At 36.5% G+C, this 15,582-nt stretch overlaps 1 protein-coding gene across 2 annotated transcripts in view; it reads left to right on the top strand.

The window, feature by feature from the left end:
* The window catches only part of HECTD2 (HECT domain E3 ubiquitin protein ligase 2), a gene marked incomplete at both ends in the record, with an annotated part of 62,034 nt that overhangs the window by 13,078 nt on the left and 33,374 nt on the right, over positions 1-15,582 (top strand). For both annotated transcript variants that reach the window (XM_084245654.1, XM_084245653.1), the window contains one exon: positions 3,142-3,271. In XM_084245654.1, coding sequence (XP_084101780.1) covers positions 3,142-3,271 — 130 coding nt within the window. The remainder of the gene's footprint in view (positions 1-3,141; positions 3,272-15,582) is intronic.

Genomic DNA, 15,582 nt, shown 5'->3' with positions numbered 1-15,582 from the left:
GTATAATTTAAATATATAATGTATCAAATTTGGCATTGTTCCCACTATTAAAGATATTCTGATAGAACAAAACATACTAATGAACAAACTTGGCCTCTGAAGTTAATAAAATTCTTATGTAGGTATCCTAATAGAGCAAGGAATGATTTACATTTTCAGTGAATAATTCGTTTAGATTTTATTTTACTAATCAGTACACTAGTTGTGTAAACCTACTGCTTTAATTTACAAAGATTATGTAAATTATGTAATTTACTAAGACTATTATATGGAAAAGTATGTCACTGTCTTTTTAACGCTCTAATTTTCTCTCTTCTTTTTGGAAATCTGCATTATAAATCTACTAGAGATTAGAACTAACAGTTGTTAAATGGCATTATTGATTGAATCACTTATTTGTTATTTGGAAATTCCACAGTGATCTAAACAATATTCTTTGAGACCTCTTTCATTATGAAGGGGTAAGCGAAGGGGGTGGAAAATAAAAATACTGAGTCTTTCCTAGATTGCTCGAACATCAAAGGTTTCTCTAAAATAAACTTACCTTTCTTGCTAATGTTAATTCCCTCTGGTTAGGTAAACTGCTCATAAAGCTATTAAATTTCATTCAGGATACATTTATAAAATTAGAGGTCATATCAGTCACAAAGAGCTATGAAAATAGGTTGATATGTGTAACATATATAATAAAGCCTTAATGAGTGATAACAATATACTATAGCAGGAGACTCTGAGATGTAGTGATTTAAGAATACACACTTAAGGGTCAATTAGATCACAGTTGAATTTCCACTTGCCAGCTCTATGTACTGGGTATGATACTTCAGTTTCCCCATATGTAAAATGGGGTACAAATACATTCATAGAACTAATATAGTACTTGGCATATAGCAAATACTCAACTTGTTTTAGTAAGTTACTATAGGAATGATAATTTATTGAGCACCTGTTGTTTTGTAGGTTCTATATAAGACTCGAGATGATGTTGTCTATGATTCTGAAACTAAAGATTAGAATACCACTTTTTTCTACTTCAACAGTATGTTTAACTTTGATGTACTGAATGATTATGTAGGATGATCTTAACACAGAATTATTAACTCAGACTTCACTGAGCCTAAATCTAAAAAGAAGCAAACAAAAACACATAACGAATTCTATGAGCAGCCAAAGATGTCACACATACAAGCTGCATCTATATATACTTAACTCATTAAAGTATTCCTGAAGTTCTCATGTAGTGTCCAACACATCTCTGTTACTTGTTAACTGAATGACTTCAGGTGAGTCTCTAAAAAGTTCAGTCTCTCATCTGTGATATAAAGCAGTTAAATAACTAATTACTAAAAATCTATTAATTCTAGAAACCTTTTAATTCTGGTGTATATTATCTGACATTTATTGTTTGTGGATTCTTTTCTATACTAACCCCTTTTATGAAAGAAGAAATGGAATAAATTTTCTCTAAAGTACAAAATCTATGCCCAAGATTCACTATTTGTTAAGCTCTATGATAAATAGAAAGTTTCTAGTCCAGTATGAGGAGCCAATATGAGAATAGTTATAATTTCAGTGGAATAATTTAAGTAAATTGCAAGCAAAAAGTGATTGAGTTTGTGAAAATGGTGACCACCAGATAAAGCTTTACAGAGAAGTTATGCTAGAATTGGTTATGCTGCATTTACAAAGTAGCTCCACATTATAATGTTCAACAACTCTCAAGTTTTATTATTGCTGATGGTATATAGTCTAATGGTGGTCACTAGTGGCTCTGCTCCACCTAAGTTATTCAGGGACCCAAGCCAATGACTGCTGTATCATCTCAACTTTTAGCTCCATGGTTGTCACAGAGAAGGAAGGAGAGCAGAGGTGGAGATTTGCCTTAAAAGCATCAGTACTTCCTGGTTCACAAATGACAGGCATTATTTCTACTTGTGTTCTATTAGAATTAATTAGATGATCCTCCTAACTGTAAGAGGAATGGAAGTGTAAGGAAGTGAATGTGGTGAATGTAAATGTTTTTGCTACATGGCATATGAACTGTTTCTGAAAAGATAATTGGAAATTAGTCTGGTGAATGAGTAAAGAGGAAATGTACAGAAACTGTTCTGTAAAAGTAAAGAAATTACCTTAGAGTGAAGAAGTAGATGCAAGGAGGAAATTACTATATTCTATTAAGCATCTGGCAGCTGGAACATAGTGTAAGCCAGAAAAAGCTGAGAATTGAGAATAAACCCTGAGGTAGTTCTATTAACTGAACATTATACTGATGATGATTTTATAATTATACAGATTATATATTATGAACTTAGAGTTGACTTTATTTTTAGATAATAAATTTTATTGTTATATTCCCCATACAATTGCAGCCCCCCCATTCTGACCCCAATCCCTCCCCTCCCGCCCCCGCCCCCCTAAAAGTGTCTCTGGTTCATAGTTTTTTGTTGATTTTGATTTTCACTTTCTTATAGTTATTCATTTTCCTGGTCCCTTATTTAAGTTTTCTAGATTCCTGTAGAGTTGACATTTTGTGGAAGGGTGTTGATTCTGTGCTACAGGAAGATTGCTCTATATGTGCATTTAACAATCCCGAAGTACTTAGCACTCTTCTTTTTTTTTTTTTAATCCTGTTGTACACAAAATACAATCACAGTGCCTAAAAAGAAATGAAGTCTAAAGGGTTTATCTTTTTACCTGAACTTTTAAAGCTGCATCAAAAACCAAGAAAACCTTCAGTGAATCAACCAGTGGGGTATCACATGCATGTTAACTATTGAAAATAATCTTTGTGGAGGTCACAAAACTCATGTTATAGAAATACAAAATCAAAATAGTTAACAGTAATGGAACAGGTGCAGTGTACAAGAACTGTGCTATTATACATATTATCTCAGTTTAACCTCACAATAACCCTGTGAGGTAGGAGCTATTATTATTCCCAGTTAGATGATATGACTTTTATTTTATGCCTAAACAGTTTATCCCTAAAAAAGGTAAGTCAATTTTATATACATGTTTAACCTATCAATTATCAAATTAAAAGCTATTATAAATGTTTATGATTTCTGCACTAAAATAATTTTAATAGTTTTAATATAGCTAGCTGGAATTATGCTGCAATATGAATTTTTCTGCTTTTAGGGTTTGGACAGAGGAGCCAAAGGCCAGATTTCCACTTTCAGCAGTTTTATTTCAACTGTTAACCAGAAGAAAGAAGCCGCTGAAAACAGAAGTTCACCCACACATCTTGTTTTCCCTAACATCAAGAACGGTAAAAAAAAAAAAAAAAAAGGTTTTTTATAAATCTAATTCTTAAAAATGCATGTAGCCTCTCTATATAGTAACTGAAATTATACTATCAAATTATTTTTAAAAGTAGATTTTCATTATTCAGCATTACTCTGATAGGTCCAGTTAATTAATGCAATAAGAGGAAGTAATAAACAGTATAATTATTTACAAAAAGAAAGAAAATCATTCTTTTTTGGTGATTGTTACCAAGAGTAAGAGAATGGAATGAAAAGTTTGTGAATATTAAGAAAGTTTGGCTAGGGAGCGCGACACAATATGAATATACAAAAATTCAATGGATTGCCTTTATTTAAGCAGTAGTCAGAGGTACATGAAATGCCTAGAAATAAACCTAAAAGAAAATGAGGAAAGCCAATGTCACAAAATTTATTAAACTTTATCACAGGCCTAAAAGGTAGTTTGAAATAAAAAAAGCTCACATAAACAGTACAGATATGTCAGATACAGCCAATTTACTCTCTACATTTAATATTAATACATTCAATTATAATCTACATTTATTGATTTTTTAAGAAGGTTTTTTAGGGAAGCTTAAGAAAATTATACTCCATTTGATTTGTAAGAAGAAATGTTTGAGAAGATGCAAGAAAAAAATGAGGGAGCCCATTCATTCCCAGTACCCTATATTATGAAGCTATTGTTGATAACCCTGCAACCTAGATGCAAAATAGATGGAGATAAATCAGTAAAAAACGTTATATATAACTAGTGTTAAGTTATTCCAAGAAATGGAATTGGACCAACTGACTAACCTGTTGAAAATAATAAATTAGATTTTTAAAAACTACAAAAATACTTAAAAAAAAAACCAACCAGGTTGTTTTATAATAATCCTTCTTGAAATGCCACCAGTGCTACCTTTTACTTTCATTCAAGTAAAATGAAAAAATGCAGCTTACACAATAAAAGGTAGAATCTGACACCATTTTTTCATATTTATATACATATTTTCTAATTTTTTTTTTGAGGCATTGCTGGCTTACAACATCATATATGTTTTAGGGATACAGATTCACACCTTTTCAAACAGACTTCAGTTTTGTTGTTGTTTTTGTTTATTTGTTGTTTTTTTAGTGTAGGGAAACTAATTGCTTCTTTGAGCTGTGAAAGGATGCCCACCAATTTGCTGATAGCTACCTCAGTAAGATAGGATTGGGTGTATATTATTAATATACTTTATTTCTTTATACAACTCTATGTTTTTTTTAGAACACATATATGATTTGCATAATATTAAGTGCCTTTCTCACTGTGACAAAACAAAATAAACCTACAAAGATTTAAATGTCCCTCACCCCAACAATGCAAACCTGGAAGTGTTTAAGGACATAGTAAATTGCCTGTGACCACAAGATGGAAGAGACATAAATTACTGCACAGATTTTCTGTTGCCACGCCTCGTTAGTACTAGACCTAATGTACCATTTTGCAGGTTAGTATTTACCTCATTTGTGAAAGTTTGCCTTTGATAAGTTCTTTCTGCCTTTATTTACACACACACACTACATCACCTTAATCTCTGACCCACTACAAAACAAAACAAACCTATAATTCTGATACTATTGTAGGAATAAAGAAAATGAGCCTATTTGATGGGGAAGAGCAGTTGGGAGATGACTTCTAAACTTTTTAATTAGATAATAATTATAACTTATTTGGACAATATAAAAATTTAGAGAAAACGTTGATATACACCATTTTATTTGAGCCTCACAACATTCACATAAAATAGAACAGATATTAGAATCCTGGTCTGTTAGTTTCCTGTTGCTAAGTAAAAATTACCACAAACTTGATGACTAAAAACCAACACCCACTTATTAGCTCACAGCTCTTTAGGTCAAAAGTCTGGCTGTGTGTGGATGGGTTTTCTATTCAGGGTCTCACAAGACTGACATCAAGGTGTCGACTGGGCTGTGCTTTGGGGGAAAAGTTCTTCAAATTTCTTCAGGTTGTTGGCAGAATTTATTCCTTGTGATTGTGAGATTGTGGTCTTGTCTCCCTGCTGGCTGTCATCAGGGCCTCCCTTAGCGCCTAGAGACCACACTCATGGTTCCTTGCCACAGGCCCTCTTGCATATCACAGCTCACTGTTTCAAGGCCAGCAGCAGGATCCCCCTCATGCTTCTAATCTCTCTGACTTTGATTGCTGCAGCCAGTGGCAGAAAACTTGGATTCCTTTTTTTTTTTTACATCATTGTTCATTTTTTTAAAAGATTTATTTATTGATTTTTATATTCCCCATACAATTGCACCCCCCTTATTTTGACCCCAAGCCCTCCCCTCCTTCCCCCCCCCATAGTGTGTCTCTGGTTTATAGTTGTTTGTTGATTTTGATTTTTTCTTTATTATTATTATTCTTTTTCCTGGATCCTTATTTAGGTTTTCTAGATTCCTGCTATGAGTGAGACCATCCGGTATTTTTCTTTCTGGCTTATTTCGCTGAGCATGATCCCTTCTAGCTCCATCCATGTTGCTGCAAATTGCATGAGTTTACCTTTTTTGATTGCTGAGTAATATTCCATTGTGTATATGTACCACATCTTCTTGAGCCAGTCATCTATTTTCGGGCATTTGGGTTGTTTCCAAAGCTTAGCTATTGTAAATAGTGCTGCTATACACATAGGGGTGCAGGTGCCCTTTTGAATTAATGTTTCTATGTCATTTGGGTAAATACCTACTAAAGATAGAGATTCCATATGATCCAGAAATTCCACTTCTAGGTATTTACCCATCATTGTTCATTTTTAGACAATATTTGCTTCCCCCCACCCCCTCAGGTGTAGTCCCCATAGAGTTTCCTTCACCACTGCACCCGTGCATCATCACCTCAGTCCCCTGTGCTCCCTCCCTCCCTCTGATCCCTCAACCTCCTCCCCTGCAGGATGTCTCTGATTTATAATTATCCATTTTTGTTTTGTTGTGTTTTGTACTGTTATTATTTTTTTACACTGATGTCTTATTGGGTTCCCCTATATTCCTGCTATAAGTGAAACCACCCAATATTTTCCTTAGAAAACTTGGATTCTAAAGCATTTATGTGATTAGGTTTTGTCCATCCCCCTATTTTATTTATTTATTTATTTTTAAACTTTTTTTTTAATTTTTTATTTATTTATTTATACAAGCACTGGGTACGGTCAGAAGCGCGGGAGGGTGAGAGAATTCACCAGAGCCAGAGCGGGGAGCAGAGCAGGCAGAAGGACCGAAGTACACTGCTGAGGGGAGCAGCGGGCGGCAGGAGAGGTCTGCGCGCCATGTGGGACCCTCCTCTGGTGGCCGGGGAGCAGCCGGGGATCGAACCGGCACTGCAGAGGCTGCGGGCAGCTTCGCAACCCAGCGCTCAACCGCTGCGCCACTGGGGAGGCCCCCATCTCCCTATTTTAAAGCCAACCAATTAGTAACCTCTGTTATATCTGCAAAATAGTTTTTGCCATGTGATGTAATAGAATTATGATGAAAACCTAGGAGGCTGAGATTATGGGAGCCCTCTTAAATTCTGTTTATCACACCCATTTTATAAGTAGGGAAACTAGTGCTCAGAGAGGGTAAATGACCTGGCCACGGTCACAATGCTAAATGACAGACCAAAATTCAGTCCACATTTTCTGACAACAGAACTCTTGTTCTGATATGTGGAGGAAACTTCTGATAGACTGGTTTCTGTTGGTTGATAAATCATATGTAAATCACACAACTCTAAATACATCTCCATCACTCCCTAAGGCTTCCAAATTCCAAAATTAAATAAAAAATTTGACCTTCACACTCATGGATTTTTCATAATATGACAATATCTTTTCAACTTTATCTCCTACTTTTCTCCTGCATGTGCCTTGCATTTTATACATTCTCCTTGATATCTCCATACTTCTTAATTCTGAGTTTTCCCCAGTCTGTTCCCACTGCCTAGAAGACACTCTTCCTTTTTTTGCTATCAGATCCTACCTTAATATTCAAAGCTACCTCTTTTCTAAACACTTGCTAATTCTCTCCAACCAGATAGAATTCTTCCCTTCTTTGTCTTGCCATTTAGTTGGGGTTTTGCTGTTACCTCTTGTAATCGCCTACTCTAGTGTGGTGTGATTTGTATACTGTCCTCTCCTAGACTGTGGGTTCTATGAAAGAATAAATACTTCTGTAATCCTTGCAGAGCCTAGGGCAGTTCCCTTTTTCATCACAGATTTTTTTCTTCTATTTTTTTATTATTTTTTTAATGTTATATATATATATATTACATTACAGATTTTTAGCAAGTATTTACTGCATAGAATAAAACAAGAGGGAACTTGGGGCTGTGAGAGTGGATTTACTAGAGCAGTAGTAGCAGCCATGCCAGTACTTTCTTATAGAGCTTACTATGTTCCAGACCTGATTCTGAGCACCTAGCACTTTAATATATTCATGTGGTCCTTACAGCAGCCTGAGGGAAATAGGCATTATTTTCCCATTTTAAAGATAAGGAAACTTAAGCCACAGAGAATTTTATGTGACTTGCACTGCATGGATTTACATAGCTAATGAATGGAAGAGGCATGGAAAGGAAAAGAGAGCCAAAGGTAGTTTGGATAATACCTCTATTAAAAGAAGGTACATTAGTGAAAGAATTGGAAGTAGCTATAAAAGAGAAAAGAGGATTTGGTCAACAGTATGGTTAGAAAAGGACAAATGTGAGTAAGCACTGAGACAAGTCCAAAGCTTTGTTGTTTAGCGTGTTCATCAGTGACTTCTAAGAAAACAGTTTCAGTGGCATGGCATTAGGAGAATTCAAATCGCAAAAAGTGAAAGGGTAGATTAGTGATGAAAATACAGGAGTGAATGCAGACTGAAAGAAGGAAGAGAGTGACGGTCAAAGGAAAGAATCTAATGTATATCCTAAGGTGGCAGGAGGGACACAGAATAATAAAATGAACAGAATGGAGAAGTGTTATGAGGATGGGATCAAGGAGGAAGACAAGTGCAGGAACTGAGATGTTGACTCCAGCTGAAGAGGTCACTTCTTACTCCGAGGCTGTGGAGAAGAAGGAAGATAAATGTGGAAAGTAGAAGGAAATAGAAATCGGGAACTCACTTTTAGCTTAAACTCAGGGTATAAGGAGGGTATATTAGTTTCCTAGGGCTGCTCTAACAGAGTACCCAAACTTGGTAGCTTAAAACAATAGAAATGATTCCTCTGGCAGTTTTTGGAGGCTAGAAGTCTGAAATCCAGGTATGGGTAGGGTTGGCTCCTTCTGAAGCTTTGGCGGGAAAATCTGTTTCATGCCTCTCTCCTAGGTTCTGGTGGTTGCCAGCAGTCCTTTGTGTCCTTTGGCTTGTAGATGCCTCCCTCCAGTCTCTGTCTTTATCCTCATATGGCTTTTTCCCGTTTTGTGTCTCTGTCCAGATTTTCCTCTTTCGATAAGGACAGCAGACATTGGATTAGGGTCCACCATAATCCAGTATAACTTCATCTGAAGTAGATCACATCTATAAAGATCCTGTTCCTAAATAAGATCATAGTCATAAGTGCTGAGTTTAAGAATTCAACATATCTTTTTGGTTCATCCCACAATAGAGGGTTAGGAATCTTTAGAAATATCTGTTATGGAGAATGATAGGAAGTAAAAGAGAAACGATGGCTAGCCATAACTTTGCTTGAATTGTTTAAATTCCATAGCCCTTGCTGAGTCAGGAAAAAAGAAATGATAATAATAATTTTTTAAAAATCCTTATCCTTTGATTCCATACTCTCACTCCTATCTACTAATTCTATCTGTACTACCATCTTGATTTCTGAATCCATCTTTCCAGCTTGTATTCTCACAACCTGCCTTTTTCCTTAAGTGGATGTACTCTGGACCCCCTCATGAACATGGTCCCCCTACTTGAGCTCCCACCATTGTCTGTTTCCCTCTTAGCTATGCCAGTCTTGTGGAATCTATGCTAAGCCCTGTCCTAAACTTAGCGTTCTACCACTCAAGGGAAGTGATAAACCTTTCAGTAGACTTCCTTACCAGTACTCATCTCTCTTAGCTGTTCTACCTAGACAGCACCAGAATTCAGATATGACATGGCACTCATGTCAGGGTTGCTGCTGAAAGAATTATTTTATTGAATGGGAAGTTAGACTAAGTCTTCCAAATGTAAGCACAGTTATAATCCCTTGATCTTTTGGGAAGCCTCTCTTGTGTTACCAATAATATTGTTTCCTCAATGATGCATCATTCTTGGCAGTTACTACAGTTTTCCTCCTTCTTTTCTGGTGGCAGGACCTATGCTGGGTATTCTCTAACAGCTTGTCTCTCCGTCTGATCTTCATGTGGTATTAAGAGAAGCTGCAAAAGCCCAGCGTGGGTTTACCTAACAGCTGAGGGATGCCTTTCCTCCCTGTAGATCACATGACTAGGTATGCCTGTTGAGTTGGCTGTCCTTTTAAAGATCAGAGGAGTGTAGGAGTTTTACCTACTATAACAGATGCTAGGGATGATGCATCTTCAGAGAAATAATATAAATGATAAGTAAATTGGGAGGGGATTAGTACTCCATTCTCTCTTACTTTTTTGCATCTTCCTTTCTAAAGTGATAGGCCCCTCTCACACATAACTTAAAACATCTATTAAACATCTTTAAAAGAAATGAAGCATTTGCAGTAACATGGATGGAGCTGGAGGGCATTATGCTAGCCGAAGTAAGTCAGAAGGAAAAAGATAAATATCGGATGGTTTCACTCTATGGGGAACATAGAGAAACCAAACAAAAGGTCAAGAAAAAATAACACTAGCAGCTGACCATAGACCTGAGACCAACATCAAGGGAAGCGGGTCAGAACAAGGGCGGGAAGAACATAAGGGAATATGGTGATGGCTCATGGTGTGTGGTGGCGGGAGAACTACAGGGACTATACCTGAGGGAAGAAACCAATTACTGTACAAAAATGAGCAATGATGTAAGAAAATAAAATAAAACTTAAAAACTGAATAAGAAAAGCAATTCCTCATGAATTTTAAAATGTCTCTACACTCTCAGTCATTCAGAAGAGAGTAGACATGAGCTCTAATATTTACCACAGTGACACTCTTCCACTCCCCGCTTAGTTCATTTCGTGAGTTTACTCTAGAAGGACCCCTGGTGTGACATAATGAAATGCAGTCTTTAAACACTCTGGAGAAATGTGTCTTGTGGTCTCTGTCACTCTGAAATAGCCAAGGAAGTACTAGTTTTCCGCTCAAATAGTGATTTAGTCTGTGTGCAGTGGAATCCTGTAGTCTGTTTGCAGGTGAAGTACTCCAGGTTTTCAGTTTCTCCAAGAACAACTTGAGAGACAGAAAGGGAACCCAGCACAGGTCTTGCACTCTGGAGAGAAAAGGACCTGCAATAGCTGCATTAGGATTCCTGCCTTACAAGAAGTATCTCTTAAGGCCTCAGATGAACCCTTTTCCACACTTCCTTGGACAATGGACTGCTTTTGAACTGAATCTCCAAGATCTTTCTCTAGGTCATAATGAGTACCTTGGGCTGACTTCTCTGAACTCTGCCTATGGGAGAGGTGAACTCTTCTCAAGAACTCTGAGGACCTATTGCACTTTCTCTTCTGTAAGCTCATTAGGCTTTTTTCTTTATCCTTTCCCCTTTTTTGATATTAATTTTTTAATAGCTTTCAAAATTCAAAACCTAAAAATAAGTGTTTCACATTCTTTCCTGCTGTCTTTTATATTCCTTCCTATATTTCTTTATGCAAATAGAACCAAGTATAAATATACATTGTGTAAGGTATTGTTCCATTAAAGATAACTTGCCTTAAAAGGACCTTTGAATATTCTTATAACTAAGTCTATAAAAGAATATTTTGTCTATGCTTTTATTAAAGTTTTATAAACATATCATTGAACTTTATGAAAAGTACATCTCTAAAAAACAATTAATATATTACTGTATTTGGCTTTGAAAGCTAACGTCCTATGAGTCAGAGGGTTTTTTCCCTCTTTCATCCTTTCTTTCTCCCACCTTCAATTTTATTTTTTGCCAAATGTTCAGAAAAGTTACCTTATAGACAGTGATTAAACACCACCTGTTATGACTAATGCACTGTCTTCTCTCTCTTTCAGCTGCCTGCCACTAAGGAAGTAGTCAGAACCAGTGCCAAAACTGCACTGACAGAGGGACCTTCAAATTGTAGCTCATACATTACCTTAGTACATTATAAATACATTATAAATTATGATATTAAATAAGAACCCAGTCTTTGAATCCATTACTATGTTCAACTGTCATTGTAACCTTAGACATTAGACTTAGCCCTCAGGAGCTTTCATTACTTTGCTTACAAAATGAGCATAATGGGGCATTAAGAGTTGTAAAATATCTTCTACACCTAAGTTTTATGATTTAAAGAGTTAATTATGCAGTACCGATGATGTTTGATCCTTGTTGAGTTTTTTTGTTGTTGTTTGACATTTCCTAATTTACTAGTTTCTACTTCCATTTAGAGTAAGGGTTCATTTTTACTACTTGCTTTTATACCAGTAGAAAATCTGTTGTTATTTAATAATGGAAATAATATGGGTTTATAACTTGATAGGCTGGGTTTGAATCCTTATGAACTATATGAGAATGCAAAAGTTATTTAGCTCTTCTGCATTTGTTTTCCCACCTGTAAAATAGGATAATAAAGAAGCTACCTCATAAAGTTGTAAGGATAACATAAATGCAGAGTATAAATGTAAAGAAAGCTCTTGAAAGTATTCCACTCAATGCCTTCTGAAATGCAGTAAATGGGAATAATACTGCATAGAAGTGCCTAAGTTACAGGGAAAGGGATTGTGATGGAGTGGGAGTTTCAATTACTTTTTACCTCATCGGTAACTCTTCACAAATTTTGAAAAATTTGAAATGTGACAAATATAGAAGAATGTAATCAACATTTGTATATAGTTTTAATAATAATAATAATCAAATGAAAATGCATGAACTTAGCACTCAAATTCATTTAAAAAAGAAACAAAACAGCCCCTTAAAAGCCCCACTGAGCCTGCCTCAATCATATTGCCCCTCCTTTTTGTCCAGAGATAACTTCTATTCCCTTGATTTAAAAAAAAAGAAGTTCCTGGGGGCCTCCCTGGTGGCGCAGCGATTGAGCGCTGGGTTGCGAAGCTGCCCGCAGCCTCTGCGGCGCCGGTTTGATCCCCGGCTGCTCCCCGGCCACCGGAGGAGGGTCCCACATGGCGCGCAGACCTCTCCTGCCGCCCGCTGCTCCCCTCAGCAGTGTACTTCGGTCCTTCTGCCTGCTCTGCTCCCCGCTCTGACTCTGGTGAATTCTCTCACCCTCCCGTGCTTCTGACTGTACCCAGTGCATGTATAAACAAAAACAAACAAACAAATAAATGAATAAATAAATAAAACATGCCTCTATTAAAAAAAATTAAAAAAAAAAGTTCCTTTATTTCCGTTGTACATCCATAAACAATACTGTTTAGTTTTGAGAAACTGAGTAGCAAGCACAAACCTTGGAACCTTGTTAACAACTGACTTTGGCCATCTCTTTCAGTTCATATGTCAAAACTAAGACCTAAGGCATTTCAATGACTTACCTAAATGGAAGAAAGTAACCCAGCCAGCCAGAGGAACTAGTCTCTTTACTAGTTCCTTACTTACTTCCAAGGCTGGTGCTTTTTCCATCAATTATTTAATGGAAGATTATTAGAGATGAAATTTAGAGTATAACATTTACAATAGTGTATCACCAGCAGCAAACCTTTTATATCAGTGTTTCTTCTCTAGTATAGAGGCATAGGGAATGGAGGACCGGGTTCCTCCTACTGAGCACTCAACCTACATAGAAACTCTTGTTCACCTCTGATACTGCTGTTGCCATCTGTACTAGCTGACTTGGAACAATCTTTAGCCTACTAGTCATGTGCCAAATGTGAGTTTTGTGGAAAGCTACATATTACTAGTTTCCAGCCAAAATTAGTCTCTGATAGCTTCTTGAAAACAGCTGGCAAAATTTGGCTCATCTCATACCCTTATACATAGTTGTATTATGATCTTCAGATTTTTTTCAATATACTGCCAGCTCCCACCACAATCCTTATTCTTCTTACACTGGCTTTGCGTATTTTACTTAATGTTTCTAAGCAACCAACTAAAATTGGCAACACTATATTTAAAGAAAGGGAAAATGATTACTGCTTATCAATTAATACAGAGAGTTCCCAAGTACTTGCTGAGTGAAACCTAAATGACAGGTTTTCACTGGTAAATATATTTTGTCCTTTTTCTAGGTAATATGATGTCCTATATTACAGAAAAAGCTGCATATGATAGGACAAAAATTTGTCTGTTCTATTTATAATATCAGTTTGAGATTTAATTAATCTCTCATCACCAGTTATTGATTTTCTCTTTTGAATTAGATTTAATAACCATCTGTGAGAACAGGCTGAAAGCCCGGTCTCTGGAAACAATGCCTTAATAGTCAGGGACATGAGAGCAGCTGTGAGCTGTTATTCTTCCTTTCTTAATAGCTGAATGTCACATCCTGTAGTTTGGCTTTCATTCACTAATATGAGGGGAGAGACTGCCTTTCTTTCTGACTCAAATTCCATTAACATAGTACGTTAACACTATGAGTTACTCTTCAGTCCAAGTTACCTTCTGAACTAAAAATATCTCATCTCGGTCTCTGGTTGTAACCTCACCCTACAGTCCTCTTGGCCTTGGCTTTACTATTCTCTTACATAAGGATCTCCCCACTTTTAGGCTTTGCCAAAATCTAGTTCTGTTACTAACTAAAATTCCATTTCCACCTCAGCATGATATTAATAAAAATGAGTGGGTATAAAAATGTGTATATATGCTCTGTGGGCGAATAAGTTAATTTTATTTGAATGAGTCTGTTTGTATCTAATAGTGGGTGTTTATAGCCAGGTTGAGAAAGGTGTGGGAAGGGATAGGAAAGGGTAAGCCTGGTGAAGAGGAAGAGAAACTGTAGAGGAGCCTCAAAAGATAATGTAGTAACACTGGTATTGGGAAAAGGAGACTTTTTATCATCTATTTCTTTTCTGCTGAGAAGCCATTTCATTCCTGTTAGTAAAGATTTCTAAACATAATCCATAAGGAATTATTTGCAGAGATATATACTTTCATTTGCTGAACATTTGTCTACTTTATACCTAAAGTACATATGACTGGAAGTTGGATAGTTCTGTATTTGCTGAAGGACCTAAAAATTATAGGCTGAATTAAAGCACTTTTTTTAAAATCTTGTCACCACCAATGTTCTCTCTTCTAAAACCAATGAAGAGGGGCCTCCCTGGTAGCACAAGGGGTTAAGCGCCGCACTATGAAGCAATCTGCAGCCTCTGCAGCATGAGTTCAATCCCCAGCCCGCCAGAGAGAACCACATGGTGAATCAGACTTGTTCCCCATTCTGTCTCTGGTGAATCCTCTTACCCACCTCCCCATATCTCTGGCCTGTACCCCAGTTCTTGTATAAATAAATAAATAAATAAATAAATAAATAAATGGTAGGTAAACAACAGATTCTGTGAAGGTAGTAGCAGAAGCATTGTTTTTTTTTAATCTTCCCGAATTCCCAAGAAAACAGACCAACTATATAGCAAATTAAAAATCAGGGGCATCATTTACAACAGAATTAAGTGATAAAATGTTCTCATAAACCCCAAAAGATAAACAGGACAAATCACCAAAACTGTAAGTTTACTATGGAGTTAGCTTCTGAACAGGAGGAAACAGCAGGAAGGAAGCATTGGGGCTGTTTGACAGACCTGAGAACAGAAAAACTTCAAAAATACTGTGTGGGAAAAACAGGAGGCAAATCTTAGCAAAAAGGCTGACTAAGAGGGGTGTAGCCTAGAACGGGGGGCTCAGAATGAGCCTAGAATGCAGAGGGCTTATGTGAAGATCTTAACAGATAACCCCTAGGAATTCTTTTTTTTTTTTAAATATTTTATTTTATATAAATCTTATATCATTTCTCATCTTTGTACAATGTATGCATTTTCATTTTGGTTATATTCCCCATACAACTGCACCCCCCCCCACCATTTTGACTCTAGTTCTTCCTCTCCCTGCCCCTCCCTCCTCCCACCCACCCCATAGTGTGTCTCTGGTTTATAGTTGCTTGTTGATTTTGATTATTACTTTGTATGGATTAGTCTTTTTCCTGGTCTCTTATTTAGGTTTTCTAAATTCCTGCTATGAGTGAGACCATCTGGTATTTTTCTTTTTCTTTCTGACTTATTTCGCTGAGCATGATCCCTTCTACTGCAAA

Source organism: Talpa europaea (genome assembly GCF_964194135.1).
Source record: "Talpa europaea genome assembly, chromosome: 10".
NCBI classification, from domain to species: domain Eukaryota; kingdom Metazoa; phylum Chordata; class Mammalia; order Eulipotyphla; family Talpidae; genus Talpa; species Talpa europaea.
Note: the sequence above shows the minus strand (reverse complement) of the source record. Positions and strands in the feature narration are given on the sequence as shown.